This window comes from Falco naumanni, chromosome 5 (assembly GCF_017639655.2).
Source record: "Falco naumanni isolate bFalNau1 chromosome 5, bFalNau1.pat, whole genome shotgun sequence".
In the NCBI taxonomy this organism is placed as follows: Eukaryota; Metazoa; Chordata; class Aves; order Falconiformes; family Falconidae; genus Falco; species Falco naumanni.
The window spans coordinates 20,450,280-20,463,920 of record NC_054058.1 but is presented as its reverse complement, the minus strand read 5'-3'; the positions used below and the strand labels follow the sequence as shown (position 1 = coordinate 20,463,920).

At 36.5% G+C, this 13,641-nt stretch overlaps 1 protein-coding gene across 15 annotated transcripts in view; it reads left to right on the top strand.

Moving 5' to 3' along the window:
* Nucleotides 1-13,641, top strand: part of PLEKHA5 (pleckstrin homology domain containing A5) — a 170,839-nt gene that overhangs the window by 107,032 nt on the left and 50,166 nt on the right. For all 15 annotated transcript variants that reach the window (XM_040595030.1, XM_040595027.1, XM_040595029.1 and 12 more), the window contains 3 exons: nt 2,065-2,137; nt 5,760-5,860; nt 6,884-6,999. In XM_040595030.1, the coding sequence (XP_040450964.1) occupies nt 2,065-2,137; nt 5,760-5,860; nt 6,884-6,999 (290 nt within the window). The remainder of the gene's footprint in view (nt 1-2,064; nt 2,138-5,759; nt 5,861-6,883; nt 7,000-13,641) is intronic.

The window sequence follows — 13,641 nt, the reverse complement described above, 5'->3', positions numbered from 1 at the left end:
CCCTCTGAATGACAGCACACCCATCTGGTGTGTCAGCCACACCACAGTTCCTATTACGTGCAAACTTGCTGAGGGTGCACTCTGTCTCAGCATGCAGGTCATTAATGAAGATGCTAAATAGTCTTGGCCACAGTATCAGCCCCTGGGGCAGATCACAAGCAACTGGCCACCGCTGGTGTCACTGATCACCATTCTCTGGGCCTGGTAGTTCAACCAGTTTTCAATACACCTCACTGTCAAAATGCATACCACAGAACAGAGCTTATGTGTAACATTATTTAAATGCTATGATGTTTGGTTAGTTTTTGGAAGAAGAGGGTTTGCTGTATGTTCCACGTTGTAGCAGTAAATTGAAAGCCAATTTTAGTTAAGAGCTCTACCAGCCGATACTGTCTTCAGAAATTTACAGTGAAAGCCTGTACAGGTTTCTCTTTGATATTAAGATAACTTTCTTAAAATATTTATGTAATCACAGGTAACAGCAAGTTTTGTTTGACTCAGGGTGTGCTGCCTTATTGCGTGCAATGCTATTCTGCCATTTTTCTACTAGTTTTTAAGTCCAGAGTCAACTTCTTTTGGAAAGGTTTAATGTCACAGGACGTAGTCACAATCATAAGGAAATAATAATTAGTAAATTCACTGATACAGAAAGGATATGCTTTATAGTAGGAAAGAATTTAAAATATGAGAACCACAGTCATTTTGTATGCCCCTCTGCTATGTCTGAAGAAGGCCAAAAGATCATTTCTAGCACGTCTCATTGCTGGCAGATACTTACTTGTGGCCGTGCAGAAACCTGTTGGTGTTTTTGAGTGATGGGATAAATGTGATGTTGATATAACAGCCTCTTCAGAAAGTCTGTCCAAGGGTTTGTGATAATCCTTTATACTGAAGAAGTTTGAGGATTTTCATTTTAAACAGTTGATTTTATTGCCAGTGTATGTTGGACCAGGGGGCCAGCATCCTCATCTGCTGCTGGGTCAGTGACCTTGTCAGGGAGGTGAGGGGGGCAGCCTCCCCTCCTGGTATCTGCCTTTCCAGCTGTGTAATAGGAGCTGACTGCTACAGGCAGTGCTTCCAGCCTTCACTGCTGTTTGTTAAACTACTTTGAGGTCATCAGAAGGAAGGTGCTATAAAGTGTTTAGTTATTCTATTTATGGAAATGTTTGTGGCAAAGGATTTTTTTGCTCTTTCTGAATAGTATTTCCTAGCTAATGCTTGCTTTAACCTTTCTTCTCCCTCCTACAGCTTATTTCCTCACCCCAAAAAGAGCAGGGCTTAAAATACAAAGCTAAAAATTATGCTGACTTTTCTCAAAAAAACCCAACCCAAACAAGCAAACAAACAAACAAAAAAAAAACCCAAACACAAAAAAACCCACCCCAAAACCAAGCCCATACCACCCCACAGTTTTTCATTATAGAATCCCTCTTCTCAATTGTCACAAAACCTATTTACCTCAAGAATATTGATAATTCACACCTGCTTTTCTTCTTGGAACAGATTAATGTATTTATTAAATCTAATTCTACTAGGATGTGTGCAATGTAATGCTCTGGCTTATTTCCACTGCAGTAATGGTGGCAGTCTTTCATTCAGAGTTGTGCAGTGTAAATTGGTTATAAGCATAAAGGAAAATGAAATTACTTTAGGAATAAACTTTATTTGGGAAAGAAATTTGCTCTAGATATATGAATGCTAGCAGAAAATGAAGTTCAGCAGACTTTCTTTAGAAAACAAAGGAGGATGTACCTCAAGTATTATCTTGCTTTTTTCCTTTTTTAAAAATGTACACATTTTTTTCAGTTAATTGTAGATGCTAGTCTCTAGCATGCTAAAATAATGGACACTTATTTATACTAGAATCATGTTAACTTCAGGCTGCCTGGCTTATGATCTTTGTTTGCAGTGTTAAGTCTGTGATGAGAAGTCAATGATACTTAAAATACCTCAGCCAAGAAAATTAACTACTAGCCACCACAGTTATGTAGTAGCTGGTTTACTTTATGAACTATTACTATTAACAGTCTGAAAGTTCTTACTTGATTGCTTTGATTAACACAGGATAGCACTGGAATGAAATTGTGGAAGAAACGGTGGTTTGTGCTCTCAGATCTGTGTCTCTTCTATTACAGAGGTAAGTTCCACTCAGCAGAGTTGCGTTTGCCTCTTTTACTGGAAGCAGATAAATTTTTACACACCACTCAAATGTAAAATAAGAAGCTGCTACTTAAATTAATGGATTAAAATAGTTGCATAGCTGTCAATATCCAGGCCTTGCTACTTTATCTTTTTTTTTTTTTCTTTCTTAATTACCGATTTCACATAATTGCTTCCTGCCTGTCAGATGTGCTCTAAGGGCAAACCCATTCACAACTACCTTTTCCATTAAATTCTGGATTGTAGTTTTCTCACTGCTTCTGTTGCTAGGATCTAAATATGCCAGGTTAAATCTGAGTTTTTTCATGGAAATTATGTTACTGAAATTGGGATGGGAAAGGGATAGTGCTGGGGAGCTGAAACTCTGCCTTTGGAATGATAAAGGGGATATATGTGCCTTTTGGGAATGTAATCAATGTTTGTCAATACTTACGTAAAATGATGTCCAATTCTATATGAGTAGAAGTCTGCTGTATTTGGAACAAAGGAATCTATTAGTTCCCTTATGTAGCTACGTTAGACTTACTGTACTTGGGGAAAATTAGCTGTTTATAATCCTAGTCTGGAGATATGTGTGTTAGAAAACGGATTCCTTCGCTATTACAGATTATTAACTGTAGTGCTCCTGAGGGGATAAACAAATGGGATTTTAGCATATTGAAATGTATTCAGTCCTGAAAGAAGATGTAAAACCATAACAGTTTAAAGGAGGCTAGGAGCAAAGAAAATTGTAAAGCATGGCAAAATAGAGGAAAGTAAACAGTTAAGGCTATCTGCAGCCTTAGGTTCAAATGAAGCGTGAGAAAGGGTTTCTGTTTAGGATGAGACTTTAGAATTGGTAGAAGTGGTGTTGACACTGGTGATGCTGAAAGCAATGACTGATAGATTTAAAATGCTGTTCTGTTAAAGTGCAGGATGGTTCTAATCTAATCAAGACCAATCAGGTCATGAAACAAAAGCTTTGTAACTGTAACTGGTTTAGTTAACAAATTCTGAATTACTGAAATATAATCATTAGGCTTTGTTTCTTTACCCCAAGAAGTATACATAGCCAGATAAACCACTGCTCAGTCAAAATTAGGCTATAATTTCATTTGTGAAGGCATCAATTGTGATAAAGTTACAGTGCATTTAGTTAAGTGGTCATCATATACTCTGTGCTTTCTTATAGGGTTTTCCTATTTTAAACAGGTCTTCAGGCTCTCTCTTCGAAAGGTTCTAAAGAAAGTGCTGCTTTGTAGCAGCCTTAAGAATAGATTAAATTGACTTAAAGCCCTGCACATGAAGTGTCTCAAAATAAAACAAAAAAGCCATAAGTAAACCCAACAACAAATAAAATAAATCCAAACAGCTCTATAATATTTTTCATTTCTACATGTGACTGTGACAAATAAGCTGAAATACAAGCAGAATAGTTTAAATTGTTTATATAAAAAACCTTAGCTTTTAGCTATCACTTGCGAGAAGGCAGTTAAAGGTGATAAACTGTAAGTAAACATGTAAAGTGACAATCTTAAAGGCATTAGAAATGCCTACTAAAATATAAAAAAACTTGCACTCTAAACCCTGTGTTTTTATGGTTTTGTAAATTCTGTCTCAGATATTGAAAATTTGAAAGGAGGGAGCCATGCACTTTACTCCCAGATTGCAACCAGTGATTGTGGTTGTTGGGGGTTTTTTGCTTTTGTTAGTAAATCTCACTGATTGTGTTCCAGTGTTAGTACCTTATAATATCTAATTTATAGATGAAAAGAAAAATTATTCCATTGTATTTTTTCAGAGCTCAGAGAATAGTCTTCTGTTTCACAGAAGGACAAAAGACTGACCACTTTCATATTAGAAGGTTACTGTTGCAACAAATAAAAGATCTTAAAACTGGACAGAAGATCAGATGTTTTTCTCTTGTATTATTTATACACAGCATACAAGTAAGGATGGTTATAGGGCAGTGTGATATGTAGATAAAAGCTAGTCTAATTGGAAACAGATTCTTAAAATCTGGAAATGGAACATAGCAGTTTGTCTTTAACAAAGACCTCCAGACATGTAGTTTAGTAGTAAGTCAAAGTATAATCTAGCAGAAGGTTTTTTTTTTCCCTGAAACAGCAGTCCAAATGAAGTCAACCACAGTATTTGCCATGCATTCTGGGACGGAGGAAAAAAGGCAAATTTGTGTGTCTATGTGTGTGTGTGGCTAGCAAGGAATAAATATTTGATAGGGAAAGGTGGGATGGTTTCAGGCATACTTATGAGTACAGATGAGTACCTGAAAGTAAATCCACTCCTTTCATTCCTTTTTTACCTTTTCACCAGACTAATTTCATGCTCAGTTCTCCAATTAAATATCTATCCCAGAAAGCATCATTTTTACATTGAACATCATGTAATGCTAAAATGGCTGGGCAGAGCTTTCCCCATATGAATAACTTAAAAGCAGTGGCTTTTCAGAATTTAGTGAGTAAACAAGAACTGGGAAAAGATTTCTGAATCCGCATATAAGAGGTAGTCCTTTTGTGCTGTTTACATGTATTTTAATTGTAACTACTAATTTCCGATGCTTGAAACTTTGTATAGCTACATTTGTATTTGTGAAATTAAGACAAGTAGTCGTTTGTTATGGGCAATATCTTCAACTAAGAGAAGCATTATGAGGAATGGTCTCCTAAGATACTGGTTGTAAATAGAAGTCTGTATCTTGAATACAATTAAGATTGACTCGTAAATTGCATCCAATTATTCCTTTATTAAAGCATAATTGACTTTAAGAGCTGGTTATGGCTTCCAGTTAAAATCTCAGTTTATTATTGTAATGTATTGCTCTAAAATTTTATGTAAAACAAGATTCTGGGAAAAGGGTGCTTGGGGGAGTTTGTGGGGTTTTTTTACAAGTTATCTGACACATGCATTCTCACAAATAGAATGTAATTGAGTATAAACTCTTCATGGGAATTATAAAAACTTGTAGCTTAATACGCCCAATACCAGAAGAAGAATGAACAAATTTTCTCAAAGGCCAACAGTTATAAGCAGTATTTTAAAATACTTCTGCTCTCATAGGTATTTGCCATTTTTACTGAGCAGGCAATAGATGGCAGGTATTGTTCTTGTCACTGAATTAGAGGCTTAACTTCCATCTGCTTTTCAGTTTTGAACTCATACGCAGGTAAGCACTGACCCCCAGAAAAAACTGGGCGTAGTTGTTCGTGGTGTTTTCCATAAGGCAGATTCCATAAGGTAGCTCATGTGCTTAAACTTTTACAGAACTAGCACACTCAGGAGTGGTTTTGGTGCTTGTCCGTCTTGGAAAAAAAGCTGGAGGCAGGTGTTTTCAGGTGACCTATGCTTCCTGGTGCTTAGCAGGTTTTGGGGGACACTCACTTGTGTGATACAAGTCCGGTGGCGTGTGTTGGCAGAGAGGGGCTGCACAACTGCTGTTGTGGACTGCACACTTTTGAGACTATACAGACACCTACCTAACAAATCAGTCTGGCTTTTGGATTCCCTAATTCATTTTCCTCTGAGCTAAACTTCTTGAGTGCTCTTGTGTTGTTGTGTGTCAACACATTTTGTTTCTCTAATCAAAGACTATGCATTCGCAGATGAGAAAGAAGAAGGAATACTAGGTAGCATACTTCTACCTAGTTTTCAGATATCTGTGCTTTCTGCTGAGGATCATATTAACCGCAAATATGCCTTTAAGGTAAGGGACTTGATTTTTCAGTTGAATTTTATGTCTTGAAAGCACAGTAACCTAGTGATCAGAATTCATTTTACTGAGTTATTATGCAAAACAGGACTGACAAACAGCTTCTGAGACTGACTTTTGCATAGTACAGTGGCAGAGGAGTCCAGTATTTAGCCTGGTGTAAATATAGACATAATTACCAGAATGAGAAGATGGATGAATATCACTTGTTATTAGTCTTTTAGTTTTAGTTCATGGATCTTAAATACTGTGTGGTGTTTTAGAATTGTAGGCTGTATCTGCAGCTGGACTTATCCCACTAACGAAAGTTCTCCAGTTATTTAGATACAAAGTTTCTATTTACATTTATTAATAAGAATAATAACTATATACTATAACTTATATAGTGTATATATATAAAAATAATAAAATCTATTTAATATAAGTTGAAAGTTATAGTTACATATAAATAAAAATAAGGTTTTATTATCACTTCAGTCGCATTATTACATGAATCATTGTTAGCTGTGTTTCCCAGCTAATCTTTTTAACCATGATATAAATCACTCTACTAAATATTTTCTATTGACTTTTTTTGTTGTTTTATGAGCTCCTTCTGGCTCTTCTTTTGGCCTTCTATGCAACACATCATTTATTTACTATGGTAAGTACTAATTAAAATTTACTATATCATTCAGACTGCAAAAACCTATGCCAAAATCTTATTTATAATAATTATATTAATTTACATTTATGGATAGTCAAGATAGTTTTTAATAGATTGAAGAAATTTAAGGGGGGGTTGAGTATTAATGAAGAAGCAGCAATGACTGAAAATTATAGGCAGTTATTTTGAAAAGGTGAATGCGGTGACAGGGAAACATTGAAGTATTCCTTCTAATATTTTTTTCTGATAGTATTATGTGCATAAATCTTATTATACAAAACATTAGAATGAGTATACAGTAACATTATTTGTCTCTCTTCTTTTACAGAATCTTATATTTTTATTGCAATGACCATGTCATTTCCAATCAGGCAGCTCATCCAAACATGAGGACCTATTATTTCTGCACAGATACAGGGAAGGAAATGGAGTTGTGGATGAAAGCCATGACAGATGCAGCACTTGTGCAGACAGAGCCTGTGAAAAGGTAGCGTGGACTGACACAACAGTGGCACAGTGCATTTCTTTTTCATATTTAGCTTGATTTATTTGAATTAAATGGTGTACCTTAAAATAGATTGCTAATTGGCTGAAGTAATTTCTCCTTATATTGAAGATCCCTTACTGATTTGGTAATGTTGGATAAAATTTTGAAGTAGTAAATAATCTTAAGTTCTATTCTGAATATGGATGTCTTGAGTGTAAGCGGCTAGGGAAAAAAAAAAGTGACTGATTCCTTTAGCCAGTGGCATCAAAAGAAGTGCAATGACAAATACTATGTGCAGGCATGCTTCACTTCCCCTTACTGAGTAGCAATAGCAGCTCAGCTGGTGGTAGTCTTTGGCTTAGACCTGTCATAAGCCTCAATTTCACAACTATAGTTTCTGGCTAAATTAAACAGTTGTACCTACAGGCAACCTGTGGGGAGTCATTCTGGTTCATCATTAAGCTGTCATCAAATTCATACTTACCTGATCTGGAGCCATATCCTTTATGTATCCATGTGTTGACAATGAATATCAAGTTATCACTGGAAGCCGTGTGTTCTCAGAAACTGAATCTTGTCTGCTACTGTCTGTCTAGTAAGAACTGTTTTCTCTCTGAATGTGGTCCCTTGGGTCAGCTCCATGGCATCTATAATGGAAACCTCATCAACTGAAAATTTAAAAGCTCCTTGCTATTGATGGCACAGAAGTTGTTGCTGATGGCTGCTGTCACTTGATCTGTTCCACACTCTGTTCATTCCTGCTACACTGGAGCTAAATAAATGGCAGCAATGCTGAGAAAATTTAAGTTAAAAAAAAAATAGTAAAGAATTGCATAGGCACACGTAGCAAAGAAGGAAAAGGTACAATCTTTGCAGAAGAGTAAACACATTCAACTTGTCAAAATACAAGCCGTCTTTCCAAATTTTGCATTGCTAGTGCAAGCCATTCCTGTTAACTTGTTCCTGACATTTCTATAAGCCATATTGCAGTATTGTGCTAGCAGAAGCGTAAAATGGAATGCAGAATGATTAGACACTTTTTTTTTTCAATGTTACATTTTTTAATGCTTTGTGGGCTTCTCAGTTAAACATAATGAAACTTTTACTTACGCCAATCTACACGACGTTCAGAAGGATAACGGCAAGCTAGGAACATTTTTAAATTTGTACCTGTGCAAATTTTAGTGACTAATCTTAAACAAAAGGTTAAAGTCTTAGCTTTCATCTCTAAGATCCTTTAAATATATAGGTAGTATATGAAATATTTCTTTCTCTGCATTTGACAGCATGATGAAATAGCTTAACAGGAAAAAATATGTTGTTCTCTGTACTTTGAAAAAAATTACACATGTGCTTCAAGCTCTGTGTCTTTTTTTTCCTTCAGTAATGTTGGAAAAAACACTTATTTCGGCCTACAGAAAGGAGGAGTGGTAGGTCCAATTACCACAATGAAATTTGATCAGGTTATGTATGATTTCATATTATATATGAAGATGTTATGTTCTTTGTCTCCTGTAAGCCTCCTCATGTTTGAGAACAGTAAATGTTACAGGGAGAGGATGAGCGGAGTGAGACTGAGCATAAGCAAGTAGATACTGAATAGCATTTTCCTCCTTTAATTTCTCTGTTCAGAGACTTTAAGAGAATGCTCTTAAAAGAATGAAGTTACCTTGACAAAATAAAATACCTCATATTGCTTAGTGAATAATACACTTAATCTGAAAAATCAGTTTTGGTTTGCATTGTAAGCGAATTGTAGATATCTGTGGTATCTTACAGGTGGAGAAATTATTAAACCAAATGAGACCCACTTCAAACAAAAATCATGTATTGATTGTATAAGCACTTCATAGGGGGAATAATACTGAAGTGGGTCAATCTGAATCTTTTTGTAACCAGTGAAATTAACTTCATTTGGTGTTTGTAACACTGAAGAATTAATGTTTGAAGAAGACATCTTAGTAGTAGAAGGAAGTTAATGTGAAGAAAGTGTATCTCCCTCTGACAGAGCCTTCTTAATGAGTGTTGTATTCATAGTGTCTCCTGTAATAGTCAATGGTCTATAGAAGATATTTAGTAAATTATATAGACAGATGTTACGTTATTACTCGTGACACTTCTTTTAACATAGGAAGCAATCTAAAATGTTAAATAACCACGGTTTTGTGCGGTCCATTAGTACAGCTCTACAGGCGTGATTGCTGCCTCAGAGTCTACCAAGACAGAAGCGGGAGCCCGCCCTGGCGCCCCGTGCAGCTCCGCAGGCTGGCTGTCCTGCAGGCTGCCGTGCCACGGCTGCTCTAACGAGACAGACATGCAGCCCACTGCCATGAAGGGTGTTCTAGTCTCCAGAAATGCTTGGCTGTGTGCATCCCTACCCTCTCCTGTCAGCTGTATTGCCTGTTCCACAACTGATGTCTGCCTGTTCCAGGTGTTTGACAGAGTATAGGGAAATGGTGGGGATTCCCAGTACAGCTGATATGATCTAACACTTTTCGTCCAGCTATGAATGCACCTGCAATCTGCCTTGCATTTCTTCAGGCACTTTACTTCTTGGTGAATCAGTGTAGCATACTAAATGAATAGAAAAACATTCAGGATCAAACTCAGTGTTTTTCTGCTGATATCATGGGCAGAATGGGCTTGCCAACAGCCAAAACAAGTGTCAAAAAAAGCACAAGAGCAGCAACTTGTGTAGCACCATCTTGTCTCAGTTCAGGCAAGAAGCCTTAGAACAAAACAGAAGTAAATGTGACCTCTGAAAAGTCTGTTAGTAGTCTAGTCTTGAAATAATTACTTGGGGGGAAAATACATTTCAAGACCAATGAAGTCTCAAAGACTTTCATGTCTATTAGCTATAACAAGGAAGAAAGTTCTTCAGACATCTGTTTTCTAAAAGATCCATCTTTTGGCTGTCAAGCCAGTTCTTAAAATGAGCCATGTATCAAGATATGATCTTATCCAGAAGAAATGCTGTTTCTTCCCTGTAAGACTCTGTTAAGGATTATGTATTGTATTACGTCATCTGTAACCTAAAGTTTGCCATGCACATAGCTCTAAGCATAAATAATCTTGGTTCAGTCAGATTCAGCCAGTGCCTTTATTTCTCAAATTTGCTTTTTCTAGAGGCTTTAACGTTGTACTGAATGCAGTTTTCTAACAGACTAGCGGTTTACAATACAATAGCTAGCTTTATGAAGAACTTCCTTCCTGAAATATTTATGCAAGCTGATATTGAACCCCGTTTAAGTACTTGTTGATATAAATTGCCCAATGATAAGTGAGAGTTTTTAGACTATATTTCTTTAAATCTAGAAGTCAAGGTACTTCTCTGCTTATGATACTACGGAAATCCAAACCCATCAGTCTGTTAAACTGAATGTTTCAGCTTTAAATAATTTCAGAGCCGCAATCTGTATATTTACTTTTCTGAGGATGTGAGTTTCTTGGAGAGAAAAAAGATAAAAGGAATATTTAAAGCAGTAAGTTGTGGGGATTTTACTTGGCTTTCCATAAAATATTCTTACTTTCCACACATAGTTAGCCACGTAATACAGAAATGAGATACCGAGGTGAGAAAATAAAAACGTAATTGTTTCTTTTAGAACTGATCTGGAGTCACAGCAGAAAAACCCTTGTAATGTATAACTGCAGGGAAGGACAAATCTTATTTGGTCCTATTGACTTAACTGTAATTACTCCTTTATAAACATTTTTGTTTTGATTTTGCCTATATAGTAAATTAAAGTTTAATAATGTACTGAGAGGCCTATCAAAATAGTTAAACACAGATACTTTAGTCAGCGAGGAATTATTTAAGCTTATGACTCAAAATACTATCTCAAACAACCTGTTTTGATTAGCAAAACATCTTACTCCTTCGTTGTATCAGTGGAGACCACAGTTAAGTTGTATCTCAGTACCAATTGCTTGTGTTTGTAGATACCAATATCCACCAACATACTGATTTCTCTACTCTCACTTATTTAAAAGCATAATTTTTCTATCCTTTCACTGTCAGCTGTGTGTGCTAGAGCCTTTGTTTCTTCTAAGTGATGCAGCATGTACTAAGGAAAGGTGGTTTTCTTCTCCTCCTAGTGTAGTTACTTTCCCTGAACAGCATGAGCTAGGCTGCCAAAAAGCACTTGTTAGCATAGTGACATCTACATTGGGGATTTACTGATGTCACTGTGTTCGGAAAAGATGGATTATTTTTTTTTTTTTTCAAATGCCTCTGCCTGGCTTTGTTGAATCACAGTCTTCATGTCTTGTCTGATAATTATATGCCCCCCACCCAATCTTGTTAGAATTATTTATTTATACAAAACAGGAAAAATATTACTTTTCCTGTATGACTGTTCCATACATATTATTCCTGTTTGGTTGTGGAAGTCTATAAATTGCATTCAGTATATGCTGAAAGATGTGTTCAATGCCAATTCTCTTTGCCTTCTCCCTCTCCCATCATCAAAATCCTCTGCAAGTTTTGTTAGCTGTCTTTGAAAGCTAGATATAAACATGGAGCCAAATTTAAATACTGATTTATGTTTCTTACATTTACCTATTATTAGTTTCTGATAATTCTTTCCATTTTGGATAATTTGCTGTGGAAAGAGGTCTCTTGCTTACAACAAGTTGACTGATTTGATGCACAAAGTTGAAGGAGAGCCCAGAAGTCTATTTGAATGTCAGTCATTCAGCCTCTACACCATCGCAAAGAATGTCAAATACAAGTGCTTGGCCCTGTGGTGTATAACCATAGCAACAAGTGATACAGCATAGAGATTGCGTGGAAAAACAGTTCTGTGATTTTTAGGGTTTGTTGTTTTTTTAATGAAGCCAGACAGTAGAAGGTAGTAGGATAGTGTGAACTGAACGCTGTGCCAAGCCTTGACCTTGCCGCGTAGCCGATGAATGTCCTTAGGGATGCCACTCTCCCTCTGCAGCACAGATTTTCCATCTGTAAAATGGCAACTGCTTCTGTGCTGTAAAGCACCTTGAGAAAGACTGATAAAAAGTCGTATATAAGAGAGTATGTGGTACTATTAAGGTATACATTGATGCCAATGTTTAGGAATATTTGCAAGGTGGTCCTTACATTTATTTGTAAACTCTTGAACACTGGCTGCAAACTGAAATTTTAACACCCTTTTTTGACTTGATAACTGGGAAATGGAGTTCTTCATTCACTTTCCTGTTTGGGGAATTGCTTTAGTTTGTGGTAGAACACTGGGTAGTACAGTTTTAAGGTGGGAGGGAGGAAGAGATCCAGGTTTTTTTCCATAACCCTGAGAAGAAACGTAGGCAGAAATGTTTTGTCTTGGGAACACTTTAAAGTCTTGGGGGAAAATAAAAATGAGGTGTCTCCTTTTTATTAAATTGCAGTAGGAGATTAGCATACCATTTCTTCGCTGATTCTTAGGAAATTATAAAAAAAGATGACATAGGTATACAGGTCCCACCACATGTTTGCTCCCCCACAAAAGTCTACATAAAAACTGGTTCTACGTCAAGATTTTTTTTTTCTTTAAAAGTTATTGTTGGCAGAAATACAACCCTCTACTTTCTGACTGTAGAAAACATCAGATGTATCTAACCTCTGCATTTAGTAGTGATGTATGAAAAAAATCCATTGTGTTTAAAAAGAATGCTGATGCATATAGCCAAGGAGATGTTCATCTTAGATTATTGGTGTGAAAGTTTTCATTTGCAATGCGTTTGACGTGCGTGTACGCTTTCTCGTCAGCAGCTCAGGAGTAATCACTGAAAGAAAAGGACTATTTTGAGTTACTTATATTAATAGAGTGAATTTTGGAGGACTTTGAAGCATCAAGCAGAGATTGGGATCATCACAACTATGACAAGAAGAGGCATGGGGAAAAAAATCATGCCCCTTGTTAACATGCAAAGTGCATAAGCATTTTATTCTAACGCACATAAAGTGTGCAGGTGTTGATGTCTTGCTGTTTCAGATTGATAGGATTGAAATCATATACTTGTCAAGGCAGGGGTCTCTTGATTCCTTTCATGTTATGGAGACTTGATGGCAAGAGCAGGGTGGCAATGGGAGGTGCATTTAAAATTAAGTGTCCAGTATTATTAGCAGTGGGGAGTATTTTATAAGGACCTTACAATTTTCAACCCTGTATGTATTTGCTGGGGTTCTGTCCCGAATGATTATGGCCTGTTGGGAATTCATGGCTTAATCTGTTGGGGAAGTGTAGACTTGTAGACATTTAAGCCTGTTTTCAACATGGAGTAAGCAAAAATGCTTACAGTTATGTATGTAGTTAGTCTGCTTGCAATTATTGTTCAGAGGAGCGGTCACACTTGTGCTCTTGGTCAGTGTGATGGCCTTTTTACTCACGTGCCTTTTAGGCACTTGAACCAGACACAGTTACAAAGATGAATAATTAATCTGAAAAAACTGTGGAAGGTTACTTTGACATCATTATAAAAAAAAAGTTTTATTCTTGGTTTGGTTTTATATAGACATGAAATCTTAAAGAATTATATCTCTTCCTCTTCTTTCCTCCTATACCAAAAAATATCAACAAAACATTTCAGGGTTTTTGTTTTTTTGTGTTGTGTTTTTTCTAGTAAACCGGGGGGGGCGGGGGCGGCGAGAATATTATTTGAGCT